This window comes from Schistosoma haematobium, chromosome 1 (genome assembly GCF_000699445.3).
Source record: "Schistosoma haematobium chromosome 1, whole genome shotgun sequence".
Lineage (NCBI taxonomy): Eukaryota > Metazoa > Platyhelminthes > Trematoda > Strigeidida > Schistosomatidae > Schistosoma > Schistosoma haematobium.
The window spans coordinates 42,246,091-42,271,128 of NC_067196.1; the positions used below are offsets into that span (position 1 = coordinate 42,246,091).

General features: G+C 36.0%; 1 protein-coding gene across 1 annotated transcript in view; it reads right to left on the reverse strand.

The window, feature by feature from the left end:
* The window catches only part of ARRB1_4 (Beta-arrestin-1), a 29,280-nt gene extending 18,061 nt beyond the window's left edge, over positions 1 to 11,219 (reverse strand). Inside the window, exons 1-6 of the mRNA XM_051218248.1 lie at positions 11,022 to 11,219; positions 10,952 to 10,982; positions 10,859 to 10,919; positions 8,138 to 8,466; positions 4,445 to 4,504; positions 2,749 to 2,816 (exon numbers count right to left, since the gene is read on the reverse strand). Coding sequence (XP_051074092.1) covers positions 2,749 to 2,816; positions 4,445 to 4,504; positions 8,138 to 8,466; positions 10,859 to 10,919; positions 10,952 to 10,982; positions 11,022 to 11,074 — 602 coding nt within the window. The 5' untranslated portion in view covers positions 11,075 to 11,219. The remainder of the gene's footprint in view (positions 1 to 2,748; positions 2,817 to 4,444; positions 4,505 to 8,137; positions 8,467 to 10,858; positions 10,920 to 10,951; positions 10,983 to 11,021) is intronic.
* Positions 11,220 to 25,038: the final 13,819 nt, after the last annotated feature.

Here is a 25,038-nt window from a genome sequence, read left to right on the forward strand (position 1 = left end):
ATCTGATGGTGAAAACATCAAACAAAGCATTGTTATGGGTGGAATTAAACAAAACTACAAATGAAGAGTGAACAAACTAACCGATAGAGACTTAAATACACCGCATGAATGTTTTACTGCTTTGGATTAAAGTGACCTACCTACTCGATGCAAATTTGCACAACTTTCTCAACCAGTGATTTAACAAACAAATTATTGAACTAGTCATCTATAAACTTTCTCTTATCTATTTATACTTCTACAAAGCTCACCACTTACGAGAAACTAGATATCATGTAACTTTGCATTACAGGATTTGAGGAAAAACGCTGGTCAAATTACGATTACTGTAAAAGGATTTTTGACTGCAACAATTAGCGAGTGAGATTGAGTGCACTAGATCACTGATGACTTCGGCTTTTAGGCTGTGGAAACTTTTTAATAATTAGGCATTAATGGTCCAGTCGGCTTTAATTTACTACGTAGTCTAAACGGTTACATAAATTTCTGTAATTTATGAAAGAACTGGTTGAGAAGTCTCAACCCAAATACAAAACTATCAATTGGTACCTAATATCCCTGTACAGTATTTATATTGCATCAAGAGATGTGTTTAATTATCAACAGTTAAGCAAACTGTATAGTACATAAGCAAATAAATAAGGTTTAAACTTAATTAATGCCCTCTCATCACTGCTCACATGAAGTACGAATCTAACTGTAACCACCTTGAAAATATAATATCAGTAGCAGTATGGAATTAAATCCAACCTTAACAAACCATGTTAGTAATTCATAATCAGGCACTGTTTTCCAATAAATTCATTTGCTTACTTCAGGCCATTCCCTGGTTTCATTGATTATATTGTTTTAAAGTAAATCAACTTGAATTAATATACTATAGCTCCAGATGCTTCACTACTTAAGTTTGCTAGCATTATTAAGCGAATGTAAAGTAATGCACATTTTAGGAAAACATTATAGACCAATGACAATAAAAGGAATATACTGCCGTCATTTACAAACTGAAATTATTCTGTTTCATCCTTATTGAACACTTGACTAGATTTACAGCAAAATAGTTGTTTATTAAGGCTTTAAACCTTTATCACCAGAGATGACCGGAAAATGTAGCATTCTATGACTGGAAACCTTAATAGATACAAATCAAAATCTATTCAATTAGTGGTATATATTTGTTGATCCTCCATACTCCTTTTAATTTCGAATCATAATATTGTGACATATCTTTGAATGCTCAATTTTGTTCACCTATTTGAACAATATTTCTTATTTTTAGGTTTGCAATTTATTTCTTATTTCCTCCCTCTTCTTTGTATCCTACTCAGCCAACTTACTTATCTTGATGTGCTGATTTGAAGTGTAATGACCTGAACTGATACACAATCAGGCCATGTTCTATTTTGACTCGACAGAAAGAAGACTTTAGTTGAAAATCAAACAAGATGCATGGATGTGTACATCTCAAAGTGATTGATTAAAGTGTACTCACAAGAAAAACAACTTAAAATTTGGGTAAAATTTATCAAATAACTTTTTCCCTACCTTTAGGAAATAAAAATAATCATAATCAATAAACGAAATCAGAAAAATACATGCAGCCGATTTTGTGAATAGAAAGAAGTCTGATTAGAAGGAAGTTACAGACATACAAAAAGCTTTTCAAACTGCAATACGTAAGAATAGGTGGCTCTTAGCATAAAAATAAATATGTAACATGAAGAATAAAATCTCTATGACACTAAGATTAAATTTACATCATTATTAGAATAGGTTTGAATTATTCTGTTGCTGACATTATTGACCAGACTTTAATGTCTTGTTTGGCATATATACAATCTATGTGCGTTGCCTGGATATAGGTAATGTACAGGATGTACATATACTAACCAAGATTGATCAAAATTCAGTCAATAACGGTGACAGGATAATTCTAATCTGACGGTTTGTATGTTAAAATTATCGTAACATTTAAACCGATATTCAAGTATTATACATATTAACTCTCCTGTGTTTGAAGAGATTACGAGTTCTCCTAATCTGAGAACGGAACAAAGACTCTGTGACTCACAATGGATTTATCACTTTAATTTGCCACATCTCTCAAGGAAATCGGAACAAAAAGTTAATAATAGACAAAATAATAAATAGAACTATATGGTGATGACTAAATGTGTAAAAAAAGAACTCAGTAAATAAATGTTTAAGATCTTATATGCAGTGAAGCTTTTTCACTATTTTATCCTGCTTCTCCAACCGCTGATTACTAACATCTAATGAATCTTACACTCCCAGACTAATCAACAAGTGACACATTTCATAGGATTATCATGATCTGATCAATGAGATAAATACTACTTTACTCTTACCTTAACTAGATTCTTATACAAGATTAAGCCATGGATCAATACGTCGACCACAAACCACATGTCACTTGATGTATATAAAATTTAAGCATACTGTTACTTTATAACATTTTAGTTACTTTTCACAAAAAAAATAGGAAACAATTAGTATCATGACAACTTCCCTACATGTAGTGAATTTACGAAAAAGAGAATATACATATGAGTGATTACTTCCAGAAAAAAAATATCAAAATATAATACACCTTCTTGAGTCTTGTAAAAATAACATGATCCTAACACGTATATACATATTGGTTACTTTCACTAGACAACTGAATATATATATATATATATATATATATATATATATATATATATATATATACAATAATTTATTTACCTTTTTTGTGGCTTATCATCCTGATCATCAGCTACATACACCTTTAATTCATATTCAACTCGACAACGCTGTAGGAATATTGAGAATATAGGTAGATTTTATAAAGCATATTTACTTTATTAATGAGATTGTTAGGATAGTATAGTTAAGCTTTATACTGAAGGAATGATGCTAACCATTTTGAAAAGATACACTACTAAATTGTATATGACTTATGTGTCTATCTGTCTAACTTTTTATTAACTGCAAGAAAATAACACAACCAACGGATCTCTGGCTTCGATAAATTTTCAATATAAGCGATGTGTAGAGAAGTAAATACCATTTTAACTTCGTACTATTTTCATGAGAACGTCAAATGACTTTATAACTTGCCAAAACACCAAAGAATAGAACAATTTTCGAAAAACTATGATAGTAACAATCACAAGCTCACTGGCAACTGAACTTATGAGGAATTACCGAAGTTGAAGTGATACTTTTGGTCAGTGGAGTTCAACCAAAGTAAGAGTGAAAAATAACACCAATGATGTTGAATGATCGAGCAGTATTCAGAACTAGATGAAATCAGAAATGCAGAGCATTGAATTCTGCATGTAGCCTGATGGTCTTTAGTTCGGTTCTTAGTGAGGTCACAGGCGATCACTACTAGAATTCAAAAACTACCGTCCATTGCTCGCTGGTTTTGATGGTTGAAGTTATTTCGTGATATAAGTTAACTTTAAATTCCACTGATCCATTCCCACTGAAGGTCCGATGTTTTAAGGCTAACCACATAGATACAGATATACAGTTCAAAAACTTATATGGAGCATTAGCCTCATTTACTTATTTACGAAACGGGACAAAACGATATATAAGTGAAATTTAAATAGTAAAAGGAACTACAATTCTGAAAAAGATCATAGAATAACAAGCAATAAAATATTGATGTAACTCAGTAATCAAGCATAAATTTTCATACTAGGCAGCCACATTTTTCATGTGAAGACTAGAGGTACATGTCGTTTCAAACTAAAGTGCATAGCATGTGATCTGAATCTGAAGTCAAATGGTTGGAAAATAAATCTTGAAACAACTGAGTACATTTGTAGTTATGTTGATTTTTTAGACTTTTTTGTATCTCACAATCTTATCATCAGAAGATCAATCTATTAAGAGTGAACACGTTTATCCGATCACAATCATATTAAGTTAGTTGTATGAAATACTAAAGCCAATCTACAGAAAGTATACGTCACGAACGTTTTCAAGGATCATCAGATTATTCGATTTATAAAATTTATGGATTTACAGAATTTATATTGAAACGTGCAAGTAATCCTAAATTAGGTATTAATAGTGCATATCTATTTATTACTGTATCATAAGAGTAACTGTGCCACAAAAACTGTCTTGAATAAACCTGTAAACTAGGCGGTATTAACTATTCTTATATTAAAAAGTAGTTTGATTCACAAGTCACATGTAACCTCAACTATCCTAGTCAGTGAAACTATACATATTACACCATTTAGTGACATTCAACGACCAAGTCTTCTGGTTTCTATTCTTTCAGAAAAAATCGAAACTTTATGTGCGTGGCCAAAAATATAAAGATCAAATATTTTTCGAATGTATACGTGGTCTAATTTCTTATTCTAAAATAATCATAAACAAAATAAATCCTACAGAAAATCAAAAGACTCAAAATTACTTTTCCACGATCAGACGGGTTCAAAAGTATGGACACAGAGGCAGGTGAATAAGCCGGAAGCTACAGGATCAAAACATTTAAAGATATAAACATTAATTTAAAGCACCAAGATCAATAACATAGTTATCGACCCGAAAATGCTCCTTCATAGATCGACGTGAGTAGGGTATCGGTGAACTTAATTAATATTATGAAACATATCTAATGGAACACGACATTTAAGTTGGAGGAAGAGTCCTATTTTCACAGAATTTATTCTCAAAACTGTAAAATCACGAATATATAGTTTACCACAGTGATAACCCGCAATATTTTTGTTGATAACAAATTACCAAAAATATCAACGGAGGAACAAAATGGTATTATTCTTACTAAGAAACAGAAAATGTAATTGTCAAGACCTTGGATCTTCATCAAGAATGTCATGATTAGTCATTTCTAGCCTATAGATTCGCACAAGATGTCTTAAATCTTAGGTACACAAAGATGGATTAAGTTAAATAAGATCTACTAAAAGGATTAATAAAGCACCTGAGCACACAAACTAAGTTACAGAAAGTAAATAGTTCTACTAATTACTTCATTCTTGGATACTTAAACCAGTGAATCCCAGTTTATTAACCACTAGAAACGATTGTGAAAGAGAATAAAATATAAACCAGGTATCTGAAAATTCGGTAAGGGATAAATTAACAAGTAGCACATATATCAATGATAAAAGGAAAGTAAAAGTTTTCCAAATGAAATTGCTCGGTGTTGTGTAATTTGCACGAAATGAGACACAATCAGAAAGTAAATTACTGTCCAGTAGTGAAGCGAATATGTCTACAAAAGAATTACATCCTACCTAAGATATAGTACACTGGTGCTATTTAGTTCACCATCCTACTACGGAAGAGCTTCTTGGATGCTTTGATGAAATGAAAGGTTCGGATGTCACATTGAGACATTAAGTGCTCTTTAGTGACCAGTTAACGCATCTAAAACTGTGAAAAACAAAACAGCACGAAAATTCAAGTGACTTGAAAAAGGTCTCTGACACAACTAGATGATTGACAACTTCTCAGGAGTAATAAACCCATGTATGTGGCTTTCCGTTAGTTGTTAACAAATAATAAGCATATAGTCACTCTGCATTACACGGTCTGGAAGTTGTCAGACTCGTTAGATTTAGGAACCATTCAAGGCTTTATGAAAGCCAACAGTATAACATTGAGGTCAACATACTAGTCGGTCGAATGAGGACAAAAATGTGAAACCAATAGCTAAAACTTAAAACTGAGACTAAATAAACCCTGTCTATAAGCACTTCAACTATTATAAAGCAATTCGAACTTATGAAACTTAGTTAACTAATAAAAGACCATTAAGATAACAATTACTTACCAACACTAGGAAGATAACTGTGACGTATTTTCCTTAAAAGACAAAAACACTTGACTCTATGAGTTTTTTAATACATGCAGTCAGTCAGTCAGTCAGTAACAACGTAGAACTTCGTACGTACGTACATCAGTTCGAGTTGCCACACCACATTAGCACAGAGATACAGTTGTCGATTCAAATCCCATAGTGGTAGACGTGATAAGAGTATAAGCAGTAATCGGGAAGATTAGGGTTTGGAGATGTTATTTAAAGAGTATAATCCAGTGAAATAAATTTGGGAAGAGAAAAAAGAGACAAGGAGGAATCAGGAGATTAGAATTTGAGAGAACACAAAGAGTGTATGCACCTGGGCCATTACAAACGATTTTGAGACATGTCAATCAGGGTCTCTAACCATCGGTTGCTATCATCTCGCGGTCCCCAACCACGTAGTCTACACCTACCAACATGACTCAGTCCACTTATCAGTGACTTCATGGACTTGTGCCATGTTTTGGTCTGGCCGCCCCTAGCTTTCTTCCAACCTACTCCTATACCACTGAACATAGCACGTCGAGGCAGTCGGTCGTTGGGCATACGTAACACGTGTCCCAGCCATCTCAACTGATGAAGTTTCACTACTTCATCAATTGATTTGCCATCCTTACCTAGTACCCGTTTCCTAACAACTGCGTTACTTACTCGATGGTCCCATGATATACGAGCAATGTTTCGAAGACACCTATGATCAAATACTAGTAGCCTACGGATATCCTCTACTCTTACCGGCCATGTTTCACTGCCATAAAGTAGGACGGAACGAACTGCTGCGCAGTAAACACGTCCTTTGGTTGATAGACGGATATTTCGCCTACGCCATAAATGACGCAAGTTGGCAAAAGCTAGTTGAGCTTTCTGTATCCGTGCTGAGATTTCGTCACACACCAGACCACAAGGGCTGATGAGACTTCCAAGATAAGTGAAGCGGTCGACACACTCAACTACTTCACTCCCTATCACTAGTTCGGGTGTCGATGTAACCCAATCCTGAAGCAACATTTTGCATTTCGAGGGAGAGAATCGCATCCCGAACATGCTTGCACTGTTGCTTAGAGTGGTCAGAAGACTCTGCATTTTGCCAGCGTCTTCACCAAATAAAACTATGTCATCTGCATATTCCAAGTCAACAAGTGAATCTCCTGGTAGAAGTTCAACCCCTGGAAATTTAGATGAGGAGAGTGTTATCTCTAAAAGTACGTCGACCACAAAGTTGAACAAGAATGGGGAGAGTGGACAGCCCTGACGAACACCACTTGAGGTAATCAATTCTGATGATAGTTCGCCATAAGCTCTCACTCTACCAGTTGTGTTCGAGTAGAGAGCCTTTATAAGGTTAATGTACTTCTTTGGTACTCCTTTCAGTGACAAACACTGCCATAGAACCTCACGATCAACAGAGTCGAATGCCGCCTTAAGGTCGAGAAATACTACCATTGTGGGGCGTCTGAATGTGTGTCTGTGTTCTAGAACCTGACGTAGTGTAAATATCTGGTCTATACAACCACGTCCAGGTCGAAAACCAGCCTGATTTTCTCTAGTCTGCTCTTCACGAGCTTTAGTTAGGCGTCGAAGTATTATTGAAGCTAATATTTTAGACACTATATTTGTCAAACTGATTCCTCTGTGATTGTCACAAGAGGACTTTTGTCCTTTCTTATAGACTGGCACAATCAGTGATTAAGACCAGTCAGATGGGATTACGTCCAGTTCCCAAATTCTACCTAAGACCTCGGTTAATCTCATTGCTAATACTGGACCACCATCCTTAAAAATCTCAGGAGTGAACCTGTCAGGGCCTGCTGCTCTCCCTCGTTTCAGATTTCCTATGGCTTTTTCAACTTCGTAAAGGGACGGAGGACCTACATTAACTTGCCATTCAGGTTGACTAGAGATTGTGGGAAGCCGAAGTGTGGCTGAAGGCCAGTTGAACTGATCCCTAAAGTGCTCTGCCCATCGATCCAATCTCCTGGATTGAGAATGAATAATATGTCCATCATTCTCTGAGATTGTTTCGCTAACGGTCGGGTTCCTAATTCCGGTTTCCTTAACGAGTCTGAACAATTGTCTGCTATTACCTATTGCCGCTGCCTTTTCCATCTCTCTTGCTTTCGCCACCCACCACTGTTCGCGATCATTGCGTAGGCTTCTTGTCAGCTTGCGCTTAAGCTGACTCCGCTCTTCATTATGTTCAGAGCCAGGTGGAATGAGTTTCCGAGCATGCAACTAACATCAGCTAAAAGTACCCAAATGTGGTTTTGGTTAAATTACCTGGAAGTAAAAAGGAAAAGCATTTGAACCAAGTTTTCGAATTAGACGTTCCTGTAATCGAGTGCGTCCCGGAGGTTCAGTGAACTTGTTTAGTAAATTTGATGACAGCTCAGTAGCGTTTCCATTTTCAGACAAAAGAACTGGTATATGAGACTTCAATACCTTGGAGCCAAATGGTGGATACACTTGTTTAGTCATCAGACAAAGATCTTTATGGTAGTTCAGTCCAAGCAAATCGACTTCATCCCGGCCATACCAGAACGCACCCAAAAGATGTACAAATACCTTTCTATGTTTGACATAGTCCGGATCCACTAATACAACACCCTCTATTAAAAATGAGAATCAAAATAACGTGAAAAAATTCAAAACAAACATGAAGTTAAAAGTTGTAAATATGTCTGAACCTAGCTTTATATTTTATAATATATAGAACCAAGTGACAAAATTTTCACAGCAATAAATAATCTGCAAATTGAACACTACAGATATTTTATTAAGTGTGAAACAATAACACGAAAGGGAAATATTTTTTGTGTAATAAAGCGAAAAGCGAACCCAGAAGTTAACTAAAAACACAGTCATGTGAAACAAACAAGATACGCTTTGTGTGGAATACCTGAAAAGCCTGATAATCCTTGCAAAAACTTTATTTGGTGTCCTAATTTTACTTTTTACGTCAAACCGATTAAGATGCGCGACGTTTTACAATTTGAACAAAAGTAAACTATAACACTATATACAGAACAATGAAGCAACAAAAGAAACCAGTATGAACTAAAGAATGACTCGAGAAAACAATCTTCCTGGAAAGATAAAAAGGTTAAGGAAAATGTTAATAACAAATAAAAACGCATATACGTGGTTAGAAAAATTATAAGTACTGAATTTCAGTATACTAAACATATTTACAAGAAACTTATACCAATAGCTTATTAAAAATCCACATAATGGTGAAATCATGAGGTTAGATTCTGTTAAGACCACAGAAATATGAGCTTTGCTCCCAAAAATTTTAGGAATGAAAATTAGTATGTATATACTTTAAAAAACCGAAGCTCATTATCGATGAACTCATGAATGCAGTTATCTTTAAAGGCTCATAAGTTCAAATGACACAATGAAATGATTAGCAACTATACTTGGGTTTTATAATCTGTGAACTAGAAATCTCGGTCTAAAAATGTCTACCTCTGTTTTGTTACTATATGAATATAACCAGCTAGGTAAAAAATCCAAACCAGAAGACAGTTGGCAAGTATTGGCGAAATCAAACTCAACACATCAAACAACACTTACAAACTGCCTACCAAAAGCTGAACTGACTAGTAATCAAATGGTGATGGATGCCTTGCTTTAAGTAGTCAATATCTCAATTTATCGGAATTTAACAACAGTGAGCCATGAAAAACTTCAATGTGAACCAATTTCAGCACAAATATATGGGCTATCCTCAAAATCAGCCCTAAGAACGTGTAAGGAGCTATGAAGGATACCCTGTCCTTCACAGTCGCGAAGATATCCCATGACAATTTTAAAGTGCAAGTAAACTACAAGTATGTAAGTTTTCACATCATCTTTGGTTAACATTTAAATACTCAAAGACTACAGTAGTAAATTTTGAAATGCTAACTATATCTTATAAACACCTCTAAGAACGACTACAAGCTAAAGTAGTGGCCATTTTATGTAACCCATATGAAGATTTCAAAATATATAAAGTGAAGCAACATCCTACCAGGGAAACTAAGTCGTTAGTACAGAAAAAATTGTTAAAATCTGAGAAATCGGATTTGCACCGAAAACCTAAATATATTTTCAGCACACTTTGAAACACAGACTAACGCAGACATCTGCATCAGGAATAGTTTGAACCAATGTTACTTTCCATGCACTTCTAGAAAACTTATCAATACAGGTGGTTTGGTAGCTGAAGAAATCTCAATACGGTAACAAAAAGATCGTTGACATCGGTTGCGTGAGGTTCAGACGAGGTGACTTTTCCAATATATGTATGTTTTATGGCTAAACAGCCACCTAGCTCGGAGCGCTATGGTGGTTGAACTAGGCTTAAGAAGTGTATTAGGCATGTAAACTGAGTTTTGTTAATGACAATAAAATATCGGTGTTAAAGTGAGTTCTGTAGAAGATTCCAACTCTAGTTGAAACCGATACAAAGAGTATAGGCTACGACCAAAGCTAAAAATACATGTACAAGGAGCATATGTACTTATGCTTTGAATTTCTTCAAATTGTGTTTTTAGTACTACTGTAACCCTCTAAATCTTAATTTTTTCCACAGCTATGATTTTGAACTGATTTACTGTTGAAACAAGGAGTGTATATTCTCGTCGTGTAGTGATTTGTTCGACTAAGTGGAACAGAACACCAAACAGGGTTATGTAATTGTAAGTTCCAATAGTAAAACGTACATGTACTACCACAAAGACATAAAGCAAACTCAAAACCTATACCACAAAAGACCAACTGAACACTGCTTCTAGAGTCTGTTGACCTAACCAAGCAATAACGGTTGACTTGTACAAAAGCGCTTTCTAAAACCACTATACAAGCGCAAGGAAATCAACTACGATACGGTAGTTCATTACAAAGACAAATGCATACGTATACTTAAACGCATTGCTACGCACATACGCCTTAAGCTATAAGAGACAAAATGCAGCTGCTTTTCTCCTTAAAAGAAAACTCTATACGACTTACCTATGGGATCCACGTGAGTTAAATGGTCCATAAAGTCTCTTTTCCCTAGGTAGATTGTCAACTAATCAATAAAAATTGGAGAAGAAGATTTACCTTTCCATTTGGTGTAGACTTTTTAAATATTCTACTTCACAAAAATAAACTGAAAGTGATTTAATTTTACCTGGTTCCGGGTTTGTGGACTTCTGAATTCATTTTTAAAACGTCATTATCCATTAGTTCGACTCAATACGATACTTAGTAAGCCAGTGCATAAGCGACATTGATAAACCAAGCAGTATTTCAAAAATAAATTAGATAATTATCTACAATGTCCGACAGTTTTCATAACTTAAGCACCCGGTACCACAATTTTCTAAAGTACCGGTGATTGTAAAACCTAATAAAATGGAATACTAAAACTATGAAACTGACATCTACAATATCTTTACCACAAGCTTGAATTGATAGATTGGCTTCTTCGCATTTGCTTACTGTTGTTTTGGAGCGGCCCCATGTGTTGGGTAGTAGTCTAAGCACTCAACTGCATCAATTCTATTATGTGGTAGTTATTTGTGGGTTCATATGCCTTGAAGTTGAGTGAGTGAGTTTATCTCAAGGGAGTGTAGTTCTCAGATGCCGTCAGTTATCATGTTATCAGGTAAGAGGTTGTTTAGTTATTATGTAAAAATAACAAAGTGTTGATTCGATTGCTAAGCGAAGATAATTATCTCACGTATAAATCAACAATTCACCAAGTTGATGTGTATGAAGAGAGAATTGAAAGGATAAGACGTAAAACGAAGATGACAATGAGAGAGATAGGACGTAGTTACTGGTTGTGTGGTAGTCGTAATTGGGGTAATTTATCAAATACCCACCAGACACAGTTGGTCTAAGAGGGATACGGTAAAGCATGAATCAGTATGCATTTGTCCAGTTTTTTCTTGAGACTATTGACTGATAGGGATGTGGCTACTTTGGTTGGAAGAGCATTTCAATTGTGACAACCGATAATGAGAAAAATTTAGAGCGTATCAGAGTGTTCTCTCTTTGATTCGCAATCTTTCGAGGGTTGCCTCGAGGAGCTTGATGATAGTGTTCTGGTAATGTATTTGTGGTTCGATGTGCTCAATATGTTTTACACCATTACTAGATCTCCTTTTAGTCTCCTGAAGTTCAACAAGAACAGTCTCAGGAGTTAGAGTCTGTCCTCGAAGGATTTATGTTTTAGGCCTTCTACACGCATGGTTATCCATCTCCTATGAAGAGGAGGTACGATGATATTGTTGGCTTCTAGGTAGAGCCTAGCATACTTTTCAAACCGTTTAAGGAACAAACGTGGGTGGATTGCACAAATTGTCTCTGAATTCGGTGGAAAGTTTTGCTAACCTTGACTTCATCTTCCATATAGTTTGAGCTGCAGTCTAAGCTCCCCGTAGTTAAAAAACCGAGACCACACTCTGAGGAGACGGTGAGGAGCGGATTTCTATTTAGGATGTAGGCGCTTTGTGTAAAATAACGGGTGATGTTCATGACATGATGTTTCGAAAAACTAAGTTTTAACTAATTGTTTACTGTCCATTCCTCTATTATTGTGAGGACCTTTTGAAACCTGAGTTCTTTTTGCTTTTCATGGACCTCCAAATCTTTTCATCGTCTTCATAGTTCAGATAATGAGACTTTCTACTCTACCTCCACTCTATTTATCTTAGTAACAAACATGCTATTCTCCGGGTAGTTTTGAAGCCAGGATAAGAGTGATCTGGTTAAACCATCTTTTCAACCTTCGCTATGAGGAGTACAGGTGGTGCTATGTCTAAGGTTTTTGAGAAATTGAGGAATAGTGCACGAGTCAGTTTCTTATGGTCCCAGAAGGCCGTCTAGACTTCCCATGTTATGAGTGTATTAGACTCACATTACCTGACTTTCCTGCACACATGTCGGGATTTGTGAGGGTTATTGTTTTTATCTAATTGTCCCCATTACCTTCGACAGGATTCGGAGCGATGCAACTGGTCTGCAAAAGGCTAGGTCACTTCTATCTTCCCCACTAAAGATTGGAGAATGGCCTGCTTCTATTCTCTTAGGAGTTGTAGTGAATCTTGTGATAGCATGAATAGGCTTTCGTACATTGTTTCGGGATTGTAGGTCGGGCGTTGTCACATCCCGGTAACGTTTCTGCGCTCACGGATATTGGTTTTCTTAATACTAACCCGTATGTGAGTTCGAAATTTCACAGATTCTCAAGTGGCACTAATTTTTAATAGGTGTTTCGCACTTTCAGGCTCATGGTTTAATTGGTCTATGAAATTGGCGCTAGTGAGATTAATGCAATATGGCTGTTCATGATTAAAGATGCCTCAGATAGTTGATGTTTTACAACGCTTTGGTGCGAAACACCCTTGTGATTGGAAGATGCTAAACCAGATACTCCAGGAGTTCTAGTGAGAAGCCGTTACCAGTGGAGGTCAACCAGGTCTGTTGTGAGATATCAACTCACTGAAGACAATGGTGTACGGTGGCGCAACTCCGTGGATCGGTTGAAGTTAGACATTGACACCACTGGATGCCGGCTCAGTGGTCTAGTTGGTTAAGCGCCTGGCGCGAGACTGATAGGTCTTGGGTTCGGATCTCGCGGGGTGCGGATCGTGGATGCGCACTACTGAGGAGTCCCATACTAGGACGAAACGGCTGTCCAGTGCTTCCAGGTTTTCAATGGTGGTCTAGCTTCAATTGACTCATGATTTCAATCTGTGAGATGCTAGACCAGTCAAACCAGAAATCAGAGCTGAATGAGTTCGATTATATATTTGGGAGTTGTCAATGCGATGAAATTTGTTTTATCTAAGCCGCGTACTTGTTGCAAGGAATGCGTAGCTTGGCGTACCAACTCGCGATCAGGTGCAGATGCGTGACCGAATGCCTACAGCTAGGATGTACCTAGTAGAATTAATGAGGTCAGTATCAATGTTGAAGACACATGCAACCATCTTCTTGGGGGGATTTATTCAACGCTACAGGTCATTCTCACCCTAGTGCAGCCGTGGTGGCCTTAAGACATGGTCGGTCAGAAGATTAAACTTAACGAGCGATCCGTTGGTGAGGTCTCGACTGGTAGCTTGTTAAGTCCAGAAGCATTTAGTTCTCTTTCCCCAATATAAGGAGCCATGTGATACAATATAACAATTAAAAATGTACGATGGAAATTTCTATCCATTGTATTCCTCATCATTTTTCCTTAGTCATCCTGGAAAAAAAATGAAAGTCTAAGTGTGTGACGAAATATATTATTACGCTCTTGAAGATATAAGGCATGCGAGAACCCCAGCACTTATATGAATATATATCATGTGATAACGTGAAAATGTTTCACACAAAAATGTTTTTAGATCTTTAAAAGACGTGTAAGATACATACATGTGTTAGCACATAAGAAAGATAAAATGATATCATTGTGTTCGATAAGTTAATTTTTTTAAAAAATACGACCAAATAATTGTAGGACGCAAAAAACTACACAGAAAGTTTGATAATGTCCTACGTGTAGTGGTCTTTTAAGTGTTCAGTAAACCCCACTAGCCTTCAGAGTGAGTTGTTTTCTGTTCCGTCGTAATTATTGGTTATCGAGAAGGGCATCGTAAATGGAGGCTAGTGTCTTCCGATTTTACAGGAGAAAACCAACGCAAACGGGATTTTCTTTTGAGTACGTGGCTTTGAGAAGGTCATGGCTGATGTCAGAGTTAGTTCCGTTCTTGTCTATGATGCAATATTTATGTGGGCTATGAAGGAAATTAAAGGGTTCCTTGCACGAAAACCAGTGTACTATTTCGTAAGGCAAGTTCTATCAAAATATCAGTCAATTGTGGTTGCGTGAAAACAGGTTTCCTTGAAGTTATAGCGTTTATAAGCCCAATTGCGTAAAAGTTTAGACCCAAATTCATTGAATACGATGAATGATCTACTAATTCTCCTGTAAGTAGAAATGTCTTGCGACAAACGAGATTTATTGCATAGTACTCAACTTCAAATTCACTCAATTACAAATATTGAGTCACATAAGTGGAAAAGATCCAGGTCGTCATGATACGCTTGAATCTTAGAGTAAAATATTCCTATCAACACATTAGCTTGTTGATGATAGGCGGTTTTTCTGCATTGTGTGATTCCTATTAGAGTAGAAATAGACATGAAAACTGCAGATTATTACTAGGGTTCACGGTTTGTAGTAATAGTTTTAGGGTAGCCGAAGTTTTCTGCCTATCAATGGACGAAAGCGTAGACCACCGTTTTCGTCGTAATATGTTTAATAGGTACTTCTTCTGGCCATCGTGTGAAATGATCCACACATGTTGGGAGATAAAAATATTCGTTTGAGCCTGGTCAGAGTCCTACTAAGTCAAGATGAATCTGGTCTAAACGAGCGTCATGTGTAACGAAAGAGCCAAGGGATATTTACTGTGATTAATCAACTCATATTTCTGTCAGGTGCACAGGAGCGCCTAGTAGATTGACTGTTTTGTCTTTTGGATCACAGACGTCTTAACACTAGTTTGCATTTTTGGAGAATTATTTTAGCATATGCTTACTATTATCGTTAATGTTAACTTAATGCATCCCGACACATAATTCGAGTGACGTGTTCTGACCAAAGCCATTCGAGCGCAACATGCTGAGAGGCATCGCTAGAAGTAACCCGCTAATGATATGGACAATCTCACCGGTTATTGTACGGCTTAACAGCTGGAAGGCGTTAGTCTCAGCTTTTCGTTAAAGAACTAATAAACAATGAACTTTATAGAGTACCGGTAAGTCTATCGTTAAGTATAGGCTAGTACTACTGTTTACCTTTCTCTAGACATTCAACTGAAGAAATCTGCAAAATTTAAACTGCCTTCCTTGAGAATATTGAATGTGCGTTAGCAACAAAGTGGTTGCGGATGATCAAATAAACCTCTAAATACATCTACAAATGTATGTTCTGTTATTGATAGGTCAGCGAATTCTATTGGTCACCTCTCATGAATACACGAAGCTACGCAACAGGTACAATCATTAGATTGAATATGACTGACACATATAATACCTAACAACTTATGAAACAGAACGAAGTTTGCTGGTATTTCTCGTTTCAGACCAATCCATTTCCAATCACTGAAGATGGGAATTTAACTGGTAAACGAATTGACTTGTCTCTTTCTGCAAGGTAGAGTTAGCTAGAATATCTAAACAGTGCCAAACAAAAAGAACATTAGCCATCTCTACAACCTTTGTTTGGCCTTCATATTCTTTGTTGAAATGAAATTTAAAGTATTACCGAATCCTTCGAACTAGTTGCAGACGTGGCCATAAACTTAAGCATAGTTAATGATATGAGATCCTATTATGATGTGATAGTATAAGGATTGTTGGGTGAGAGTGAGAAGCATATACTAGAAACATACCCCTACGATAAAAAAGCGCCAATTTAATGGTTGTTCTACAATTGCTCGTCACTGGTTAACCTAGTGAATACTGATACCAGATACAATGACGTAAAATAACCAAACAACAAAAATAGCCAGCATGAAGTTCCATGGAATTTCATTCACACATGCTTATTTTGATCCAATTCAAAAATAAAAGTGACAAATGCGAAGTTTCCACGCATAAAAATGATAGTGTTCCTCATACAGTAACTTCAGCCAAACTAAAATACATCCGATCTATTCTAAGTAATTTGAGGAAAACAGAGCAATTAAAAAGAACTTCTATGCAGAGATGAATGACGACTGGTTGTGGAATCCACAACGCGCTTTTCGTCTTATTTACAACTCACCAGCAGGACGTACCCGCATTCTAGAATTATGCTCACTCCAAGACTCAAATCCAGTACTGCTCACTTCAAACGAAACGCATATCAACGATTTCACAGCTACCCACAGTTCATCTCTGAATAAAAGTGCTTTGACCTAGTGGCAATCTGCACAGGACGTACATATGACGGAAGAGATATCAGTCGGAAGGTCCAAATTAAAGGAACTCTTAGTAATATAACCCTCTGCATTTTAATAAACTGTTCACTGGATTATAAAACTTTGTTAACTATCGAGGTAACCCAAGCATTTGTCAGCTCCTTCAGTCCCTGTTTCAACTAAAACTTTCACAACAAAAACCTTTAGAATCTTTGGGCAGAAAAACAGAACATCGATGATTATGGAAAACCAACATCTAATAAATAACGTCTAACAACTTACAAGTGACACTTAGTTATCCATCAACCATGTTAGACAAATTATAGGTTAAGTGTAAGTCTCATGAAAATTATCATTGTGATATTTTAATACGGTTAATCAAAATTCATGCAATCAACTTGATGTAACTTACTTACTTACTTACTTACGCCTGTTACTCCTCCTGAACGAGCATAGGCCACTCACCAGCATTCTCCATCCAACGCTGTCCTGGGCAATCCCTTCCAGCTCCTCCCAGTGGTTTGTCATCTTTTTCACATCTGCTTTTATTTCCCGATGTAATGTGTTCTTCGGCCTTCCCCTTTTCCGCTTCCCTTCAGAATTCCAAGTTAGGGCTTGTCTCGTGATGCGGTTTGACAATTTGCGTAATGTATGTCCTATCCACTCCCATCGTCTTTTCCTGATCTCCTCTTCAGCTGGAAGCTGGTTTGTTCCCTCCCACAGAAGGCTGTTGCTGATGGTATCCGGCCAATGGATGTTGAGTATCTTGCGTAGACAACCATTCATAAATACTTGTACCTTCTTGATTGTGGTTGTTGTAGCTCTCCAACTTTCAGCTCCGTCCAGTAGAACTGCCTTGACATTCGCGTCGGAGATTCTGACTTTGATATTGGTTGACAGTCGTTTTGAGTTCCATATGTTCTTCAACTGAAGGAATGCGGCCCTTGCTTTGCCGACCCTCGCCTTTACATCTACAACGGATCCTCCTTATTCATCGATGATGCTTCCCAGTTATGTGAAGGATTCTACATCTTCCAGAGTTTCGCCATCAAGAGTGGTTAGATTGCTGTTCTCCGTGTTGTATTTGAGGGACTTGGTTTTCTCCTTGTGTATGCTGAAGCCTACTGATGCAGAGACTGCTGCTACACTGGCTGTCTGTATCTGCATCGGTTCGTGTGTATGCGATAAAAGGGCTAGGTCATTTGCGAAGTCCGAATCGTCTAATTGATTCTGAGCTGTCCATTGTATTCCGTGTTTTCCCTCATGTCGGGTTCTTCATAGTCCAGTCGACCACCAGAAGAAAGAGGAAGAGAGAGAGAGTAGACACCCTTGTCTGACTCCGTTCCTTACTTGGAATGCGTCTGTCAGCTGTCCTCCATGCATGACCTTGCACTGTAGTCCGTCGTATGAGTTCCAGATAACGTTGACAATCTTCTCAGAAACTCCATGGTGTCGAAGAAGTTTCCGTAACATTCTCCTATCTACACTGTCAAACGCCTTCTCATAGTCAATGAAGTTGGTGTATAGTGACGAGTTTCATTCAACTGATTGTTTGGCGATGATCCGTAGTGTTGCAATTCGGTCTGTGAATAACCGATCCTTACGAATCCAGCTTGTTGATCTCGAAGTTGAGCATCTACCGCATTTTTCATCCAGTTCAGCAAAACTCTGTTAAAGACCTTCCCTGGTACTGGCAGTAGTATGAAGCCTCTTTAGTTTTCACATTTGCTCAGATCTCCTTTCTTTGAAATGTTGATGGGATGTCCTTCTTTCCAGTCCATCGGCACTTGTTCCTCTTCCCAAATCTTTTTGAATAGAAGGTGATGCATGCTTGCAGTTACTTCGATGTCTGACTTCAGTGCTTCAGCTGGTATATTGTCGGGTCCTGCTGCATTCCCGTTCTTGATTTGTCTGATGACCATTCTGATTTCTTCCGTCGTTGGTGGATTGACATCCATGTGAAGATCTGTGTGCGCTGCTTCGATGTCCGGTGGATTCGTTTGAGCCGGCCTATTCAGGAGTTTCTCCAAATACTCTACCCATCTGTTCCGCTGTTGTTGAATTTCAGTGATTGGCTTGCCTTCTTTGTCCTTGACCAGTCTCTCTGGTTTACTGTATTTCCCTGCTAGTTTCTTCTTTGCATCGTAAAGTTGGTTCGTATTTCCTTCCCTTGCAGCTTTTCCCACCGTCGTTGCTAGTTCTTTCACGTATTTCTTCCTGTCGGCTCTAATGCTCCTCTTCACTTGCATGTTTGCTCCTATGTATTCAGCTTGTGCTTGGACTTTCTCTGCTCGTGTTCGGTTGTTATTAATTGCTGTATTCTCGTTCTTCCTTTCTTTGATCTTGTCCAATGTTTCTATAGAGATCCATTCCTTATGATGGTGTTTCTTTAGACCCAGAACCTCTTGACACGTCGAAGTTAATGCTTCTTTGATACCTTTCCAGTTGTCCTCCATAGTAGTTTCTTCTTCCTTCAGTAGATCTTGTAAGGTTTGGAACCTGTTGTTGAGAGCTATCTTGAATTCGTTGATTTTGTTGGCATCTCGAAGGAAGGCTGTATTGAACCTTTGTAGTGTTGTTTGTCCAGTTGTCAAGTTTTCTTCAGCCTCAGTTTAAAATTGGCTACAACTAGATGGTGATCTGAATCTATATCAGCTCCTCTCCTGGTTCTCACATCTTCGATTGTCCTTCGGAATTTTTTGTTGATGCAAATATGATCTATCTGGTTCTCTGTAGTGTGATCCGGTGGGATCCATGTAGCCTTGTGTATACACTTGTGTGGAAATATTGTGCCCCCTATGACCAATTTGTTGAATGCACACAGATTTGCAAATCTTTCCCCATTTTCGTTTCTCTCTCCCAGTTCGTCCATGTCGTCCCATGATATCTTCATATCCGGTGTTGTCTATACCGACTTTGACATTTAGATCTCCCTTTAGAATGGTGAGGTCGTTTCTTGGGCACTTCTCTAGGATTGACTGCAGCCGCTCGTAGAATTGATCTTTAATGTCGTCGTTGCTACCATTGGTGGGTGCATAACATTGAACAATAGTCATTGTGATCCCCTCCTTCTTTGCTTTTAATGATGTTTTGATGATTGTGGATCCGTGAGATTCCCATCCCACAAGTGCATTTCATGCTACTTTGGACAGCATAAGAGCAACTCCCTGAGTGTGTGGAGCATTTTCCTATTCATGACTGGTGTATATTAGCATCTCTCTCGTATTTAGCCTTTGTTGTCCAGCTTGGGTCCAATGGGTTTCGCTGATTCCCAGTACTGCCAAGTTGTATCTCCTCATTTCCGTTGCTATTTGACTAGTCTTCCCGGTCTCCCACATTGTTCGGACGTTTCATGTACCTATAAAAATTGTTGCTCTCGTTGTTAGAAAGGGCATCGGCCTCGTGGCTTCCGAAGGAATTCGGCTTTCACCATGAGGCGTCATAATTCTTCTAAATGAAGACCTTCTAACTCTCAGGGCAGAGTTTAAATTGTTTGAATAATTTTTTCTGGCTAGCGTTTTTTTAGCGAGTTAGTTTCCTACGGTGTGATGTCGCTAACCACATGCCTAACCCTTCTCCTTTATCCGGGCTTGGGACCGGCAGTAACTCTAGAAGAGCTACAGGCGGAGTTAACTTGATGTAATTTAGCATTAATTAGGGAACTTATCGAATTACGACGGCTTTTTCTCAAAGTTTCGAGGAATCAATAAGCTTGATCAGACGATAAATTACTGGTGTTTGAAATTACTTCCTTTTGCTTAGTGACCAAGACACCATTGACCTACCTTTAGTCACACTGTGTACAACCAAGAGTCGATTACAAAATTTCAACACAACCCCTTTCGCATAACTAGCAGAGATGAAAAGGATAGGAAAAGAGGTGAAGCAACACTTAATCGAAATAAAGAAGCCAGTAATAATTAAAACAACAAGGATACAAATAAAATGTGTATGCTTTGAAAACCAAGCTAGATTTCAGGGAGTACACAAAATAAAGACACAACAAAATGTTGAACGTCAACCACAACATGTCCCAAATATGTCATATCTCCTTTAAGTTTTTCTCTGAAGAGATTTTATTGACAAATTCTTACACATATTACACATGATGTATGACAAATCTTTATAAAAAGTGACTTATAATGGTTAGTCCATACGTTCAGTGATACCGTACTCAACTCAACTCACTCCTAGCTTACATACGGATCACTTCGTTTTCTATGTTTATAACAAATCCTACGGAACTTGAGTTTTTTAAAACTGATGTTGTTATTTATTAAAGGGATCAAATTGAAAAAAAATACATGAGTTTAAAAGCATAACTTATTTTTTAATTCATACTCATAAATTTAGTGGTGAACACTAATAAATCCCGTACTTTTCGATTGTGGTTTTTGTTTTTACTTATCCTTGCGAACAATTCTGCATCGTTCTTAATATTCATTCTATGCAAATATATTTGTTCATATTAACTTCACGACTTGTTGTATTCTCTTTAATTTCATTTCCTTGTATTTTTACCTACTATATCTACGAAAAATAATAATAAATCTATAATACAACAGTTTAAAGGTAGAAACATTTTAAGAATATGACCAAATCACTTAAGAAAATACCAAATAAAGCTTACATTAATAACTAAGATTCACATGTCATTTGAAATATGCTTTGTTCTTTTTGTTTACAGAACTCATGACTTTCTGACACGTTTAAATCTCAATTAAGTTAAATGTTATTCTTTAAAGTACCTTATTTGATGATCTGATAGAAAAGTGTATTTAAGTTAAGGGATTAGTTAAAAGGGAATAGACAGATCATAGATATAGCAACAATTGTCACAGAGACCATAAAAATATTACTAACCTTTGTTTAAGAAAATTAGAATATACGTTTCCACTAATACGTTACATTAAAAGTCAAACTTGCTAAACACGAACCCTGAAATCTGACATAATATTGGTAATAAGTATTTTAAAGAAGAAAATTCATATGTTGACACAGAATATTAGTTGTAATAAAATAATCTTCAATTTGGGTTGCGAAAAACAAATCGAATTGATTACAGATTAATTAGATTAGAAAAAAATAATTGTAGAAAGTTTATACCTAACTTTTATCTCGACAAGGCTATGATCATCAGCTATATCTTACTTACTACTCTCTTACGAATATGATATAATCAGTAGCAATCACATAACGAGCGTAATTCATAGCTTATTACATAAATTTGTAAGAGATTGACGAGTTGTTGGCAATGCTGATGAGAATCAAACATACTAAAAATAATCCTCAGAAGTTTAAAAGATAGTCCTTTTTTCAAGTCTCGTCTGGACATTGATACACATGAAGATTTAAAATATTTAAATGATCAGCATAAAATAGTATGGAACATACTTTCTGAATTTTATCTTAACCACTAAATAAATATTAGTAGAATTCAACGAAAAATCACCTCTGAAACATCAAAATATTCTCAGATTCTAACAGTAGTATACAAGTCTATTGAATGGTTGGAAATGCCTAGGGGTAAATCTCCTGGATGAAATAAAACTCAAAATGAAAATTATGATTTTCTGACTAAATTGTTTTCCGCTTAAGAATCAAGTTAATAAAAAAATAGTAATATGTAGAAAAAGAACAAGTTTCAGAAAATTCAATCATTTAGAAGGCACAACTCCAAATCTTTCTTTCAATATTTCATACTGTGAATAAATAATTATACCATTGTGATGTTATGGCTTTTTTTAAGGTGCATTTCACGCATTGAAAGTTTCTTGATTTAACCATCTAATATAATAAAAGACGAATTTTCATTTGCTGTTTCTAATTACTCCCCATGTTGACATGAACTGATTGTGACTAAGTTCAAATTTGTTTCACAAATGAAAGTTGATAGTTAATTTACGCAATGTAAAATGAAAACGAAAAACAACTGAAAATTCCAAACCTGATTTGCATAACAATCAAGAACTTTTTTTAACACAGGTAGTATTCACTATTACTGTTGTAGGAACAAATAACGTGTGACATCTTTCATCATTATTGATACTTCAATCTCCAATCATCACATTTAGATTGTATGCAATTGCATTAACTAAACTTGAACTTAAATACTAAGTTATAACCTCAGCTCATTATAATCTCTTCGTTTTAGTGAAATCTTCTATTTATAAATAATGAAATATCCATGTATTCCTTTCTAACTGACTTTCCTGACTTAATGAATGGTTTCGAAGGGATCAAAGTAATCAGAATTAACCAGGTGTTCCGGGAATAAGCTTTCGAATGATTTCTGTAGTCCATTAGCCAACCAGGTAAGGTAATTTACGGAGATGCTCTTTGAAAGAACTCACTTTGAGCAACCAGTATAACCTTCTCCACGCGAGTAATTAAACTGACAGATGCATATTGATTTGGCCAGTGGGAGCTCGTCCTTTACACAATTATGAACCACAGATCGGTTAGAGAAGGGAATACGAAGTTCAGTTGAATATAAAATTTTTCCTAAAGAACTTCAAAGTTTGGTTCTCAGAGTTTCCGCCTTATTATCTCTTTTAAACGGAATGTTCATAAAGAGGGTCTTCTTTAGTGCCATAAACACTATTTCAACTTGTTTTTTTCTACATGAATGGAGTTGACTGAAATTTATATTACTATGACCTATTCTCATTGCCTTAATAGTAATTTTAGCATGATCGTGACCCTCATATTATAAGAATGCTACATGTTTCAAACTTATTTCCCTTGGTTACTACACTATGAAAAGTGGTAAATATACTGTAATATGTCTTTTCTTGAGACATCTCTTAAAATTAACACTTCCTCTACCCTTACTTGCATTTTGTCTCCAAAATTAACACTTCCTCTACCCTTACTTGCATTTTGTCTCCAATGAAGTGTTGTTATGTACTATTTATCATCCGGTGTTTTTGCTTTAGGTCATCTATTATATTAGAAGTATCTTTCAATCTTTCTTATTCTAGACCGCAAATAATGCATAAATCATTTATCTATGCTCTACTTTACAACTATACTACATTTTAAACATCAACTAACTAAACTTTAAATTATGTAATTTTGTGTGAATTTTAAACCATTTGACATCAATAAAACTAAATAGATTGATTTTTAATAATTAAATTTGTGTACTTCCATTTTTCCCTTAGTAACTATTCGTATTTATAAATTATTTATATAGTTTACAATAAAACAAAATTAATCACTATGATGATTGATCGATTTTAATAAAATAATTAGATGTTAATTGAGAGAATGATATTCTGTTAAACATCTGTGTATGTATGTATGTATGTATGTATGTATGTATGTATGTATGTATGTATGTATGTATGTATGTATGTATGTATGTATGTATGTATGTATGTATGTATGTATGTATGTATGTATGTATGTATGTATGTATGTATTTACTCAACCATACTTATATCCACATGTTCTAAGTTTACGTTGATATATGATGTCTTTTCCTTTTATTGTAATAATTAACTTTCTAATGGTGTTCCTTTTTATTTTTCAAAAAAAATAAACATGATATCAAGATTGATGGGAAAATAACATTCTGTCTTTTGTTTCCCTAATGCGACTTTGTTTAAATTTGCTAAACTCATGATATTAGACAGTAATAAACAGTTATAGATGAATAAACAATGAATGTTTATTCTCATGATTTAAAATATATGAAATCATTTAAGTTTATGATGGCACAAAATTCAAAAGATTCTTTACAATAACCTTTTCAGTGTTTTTTTATAAACTTGATGCAGAATTATTTTGAAACTATTTATTGAAATTGACATGAATGTTCTTATAAATAATCTTGAAATAGTTTGATATTATGAAGCCAATTTTGATTAATGTTTGACAAAACTTTTCAGAATTAATGAAAATCTTCGTTCTGTAAAATTCCTTAACAGGATCGTGGATGCGCACTGCTGAGGAGTCCCATACTATGGCGAAACGGCCGTCCAGTGCTTCCAGGTTTTCCATGGTGGTCTAGCTTCAATTGACTCATGATTTCAACCAGTGAAAATAAGTTTAGGTTTCATAGAAAATGTGATACTGAATAATTCACTATCTAAACTAGTAAGCCTTCAACATAACACTATTGTCAATCAATGTTATCAACGAGTTGTTGTCTTACTTTCAAACTGATTGATTTAACAAATTGTAATTTCCTATGAAATTTTTTTTTTAATGATTGTACTCAAAACCAGTGGTCAGTGCATA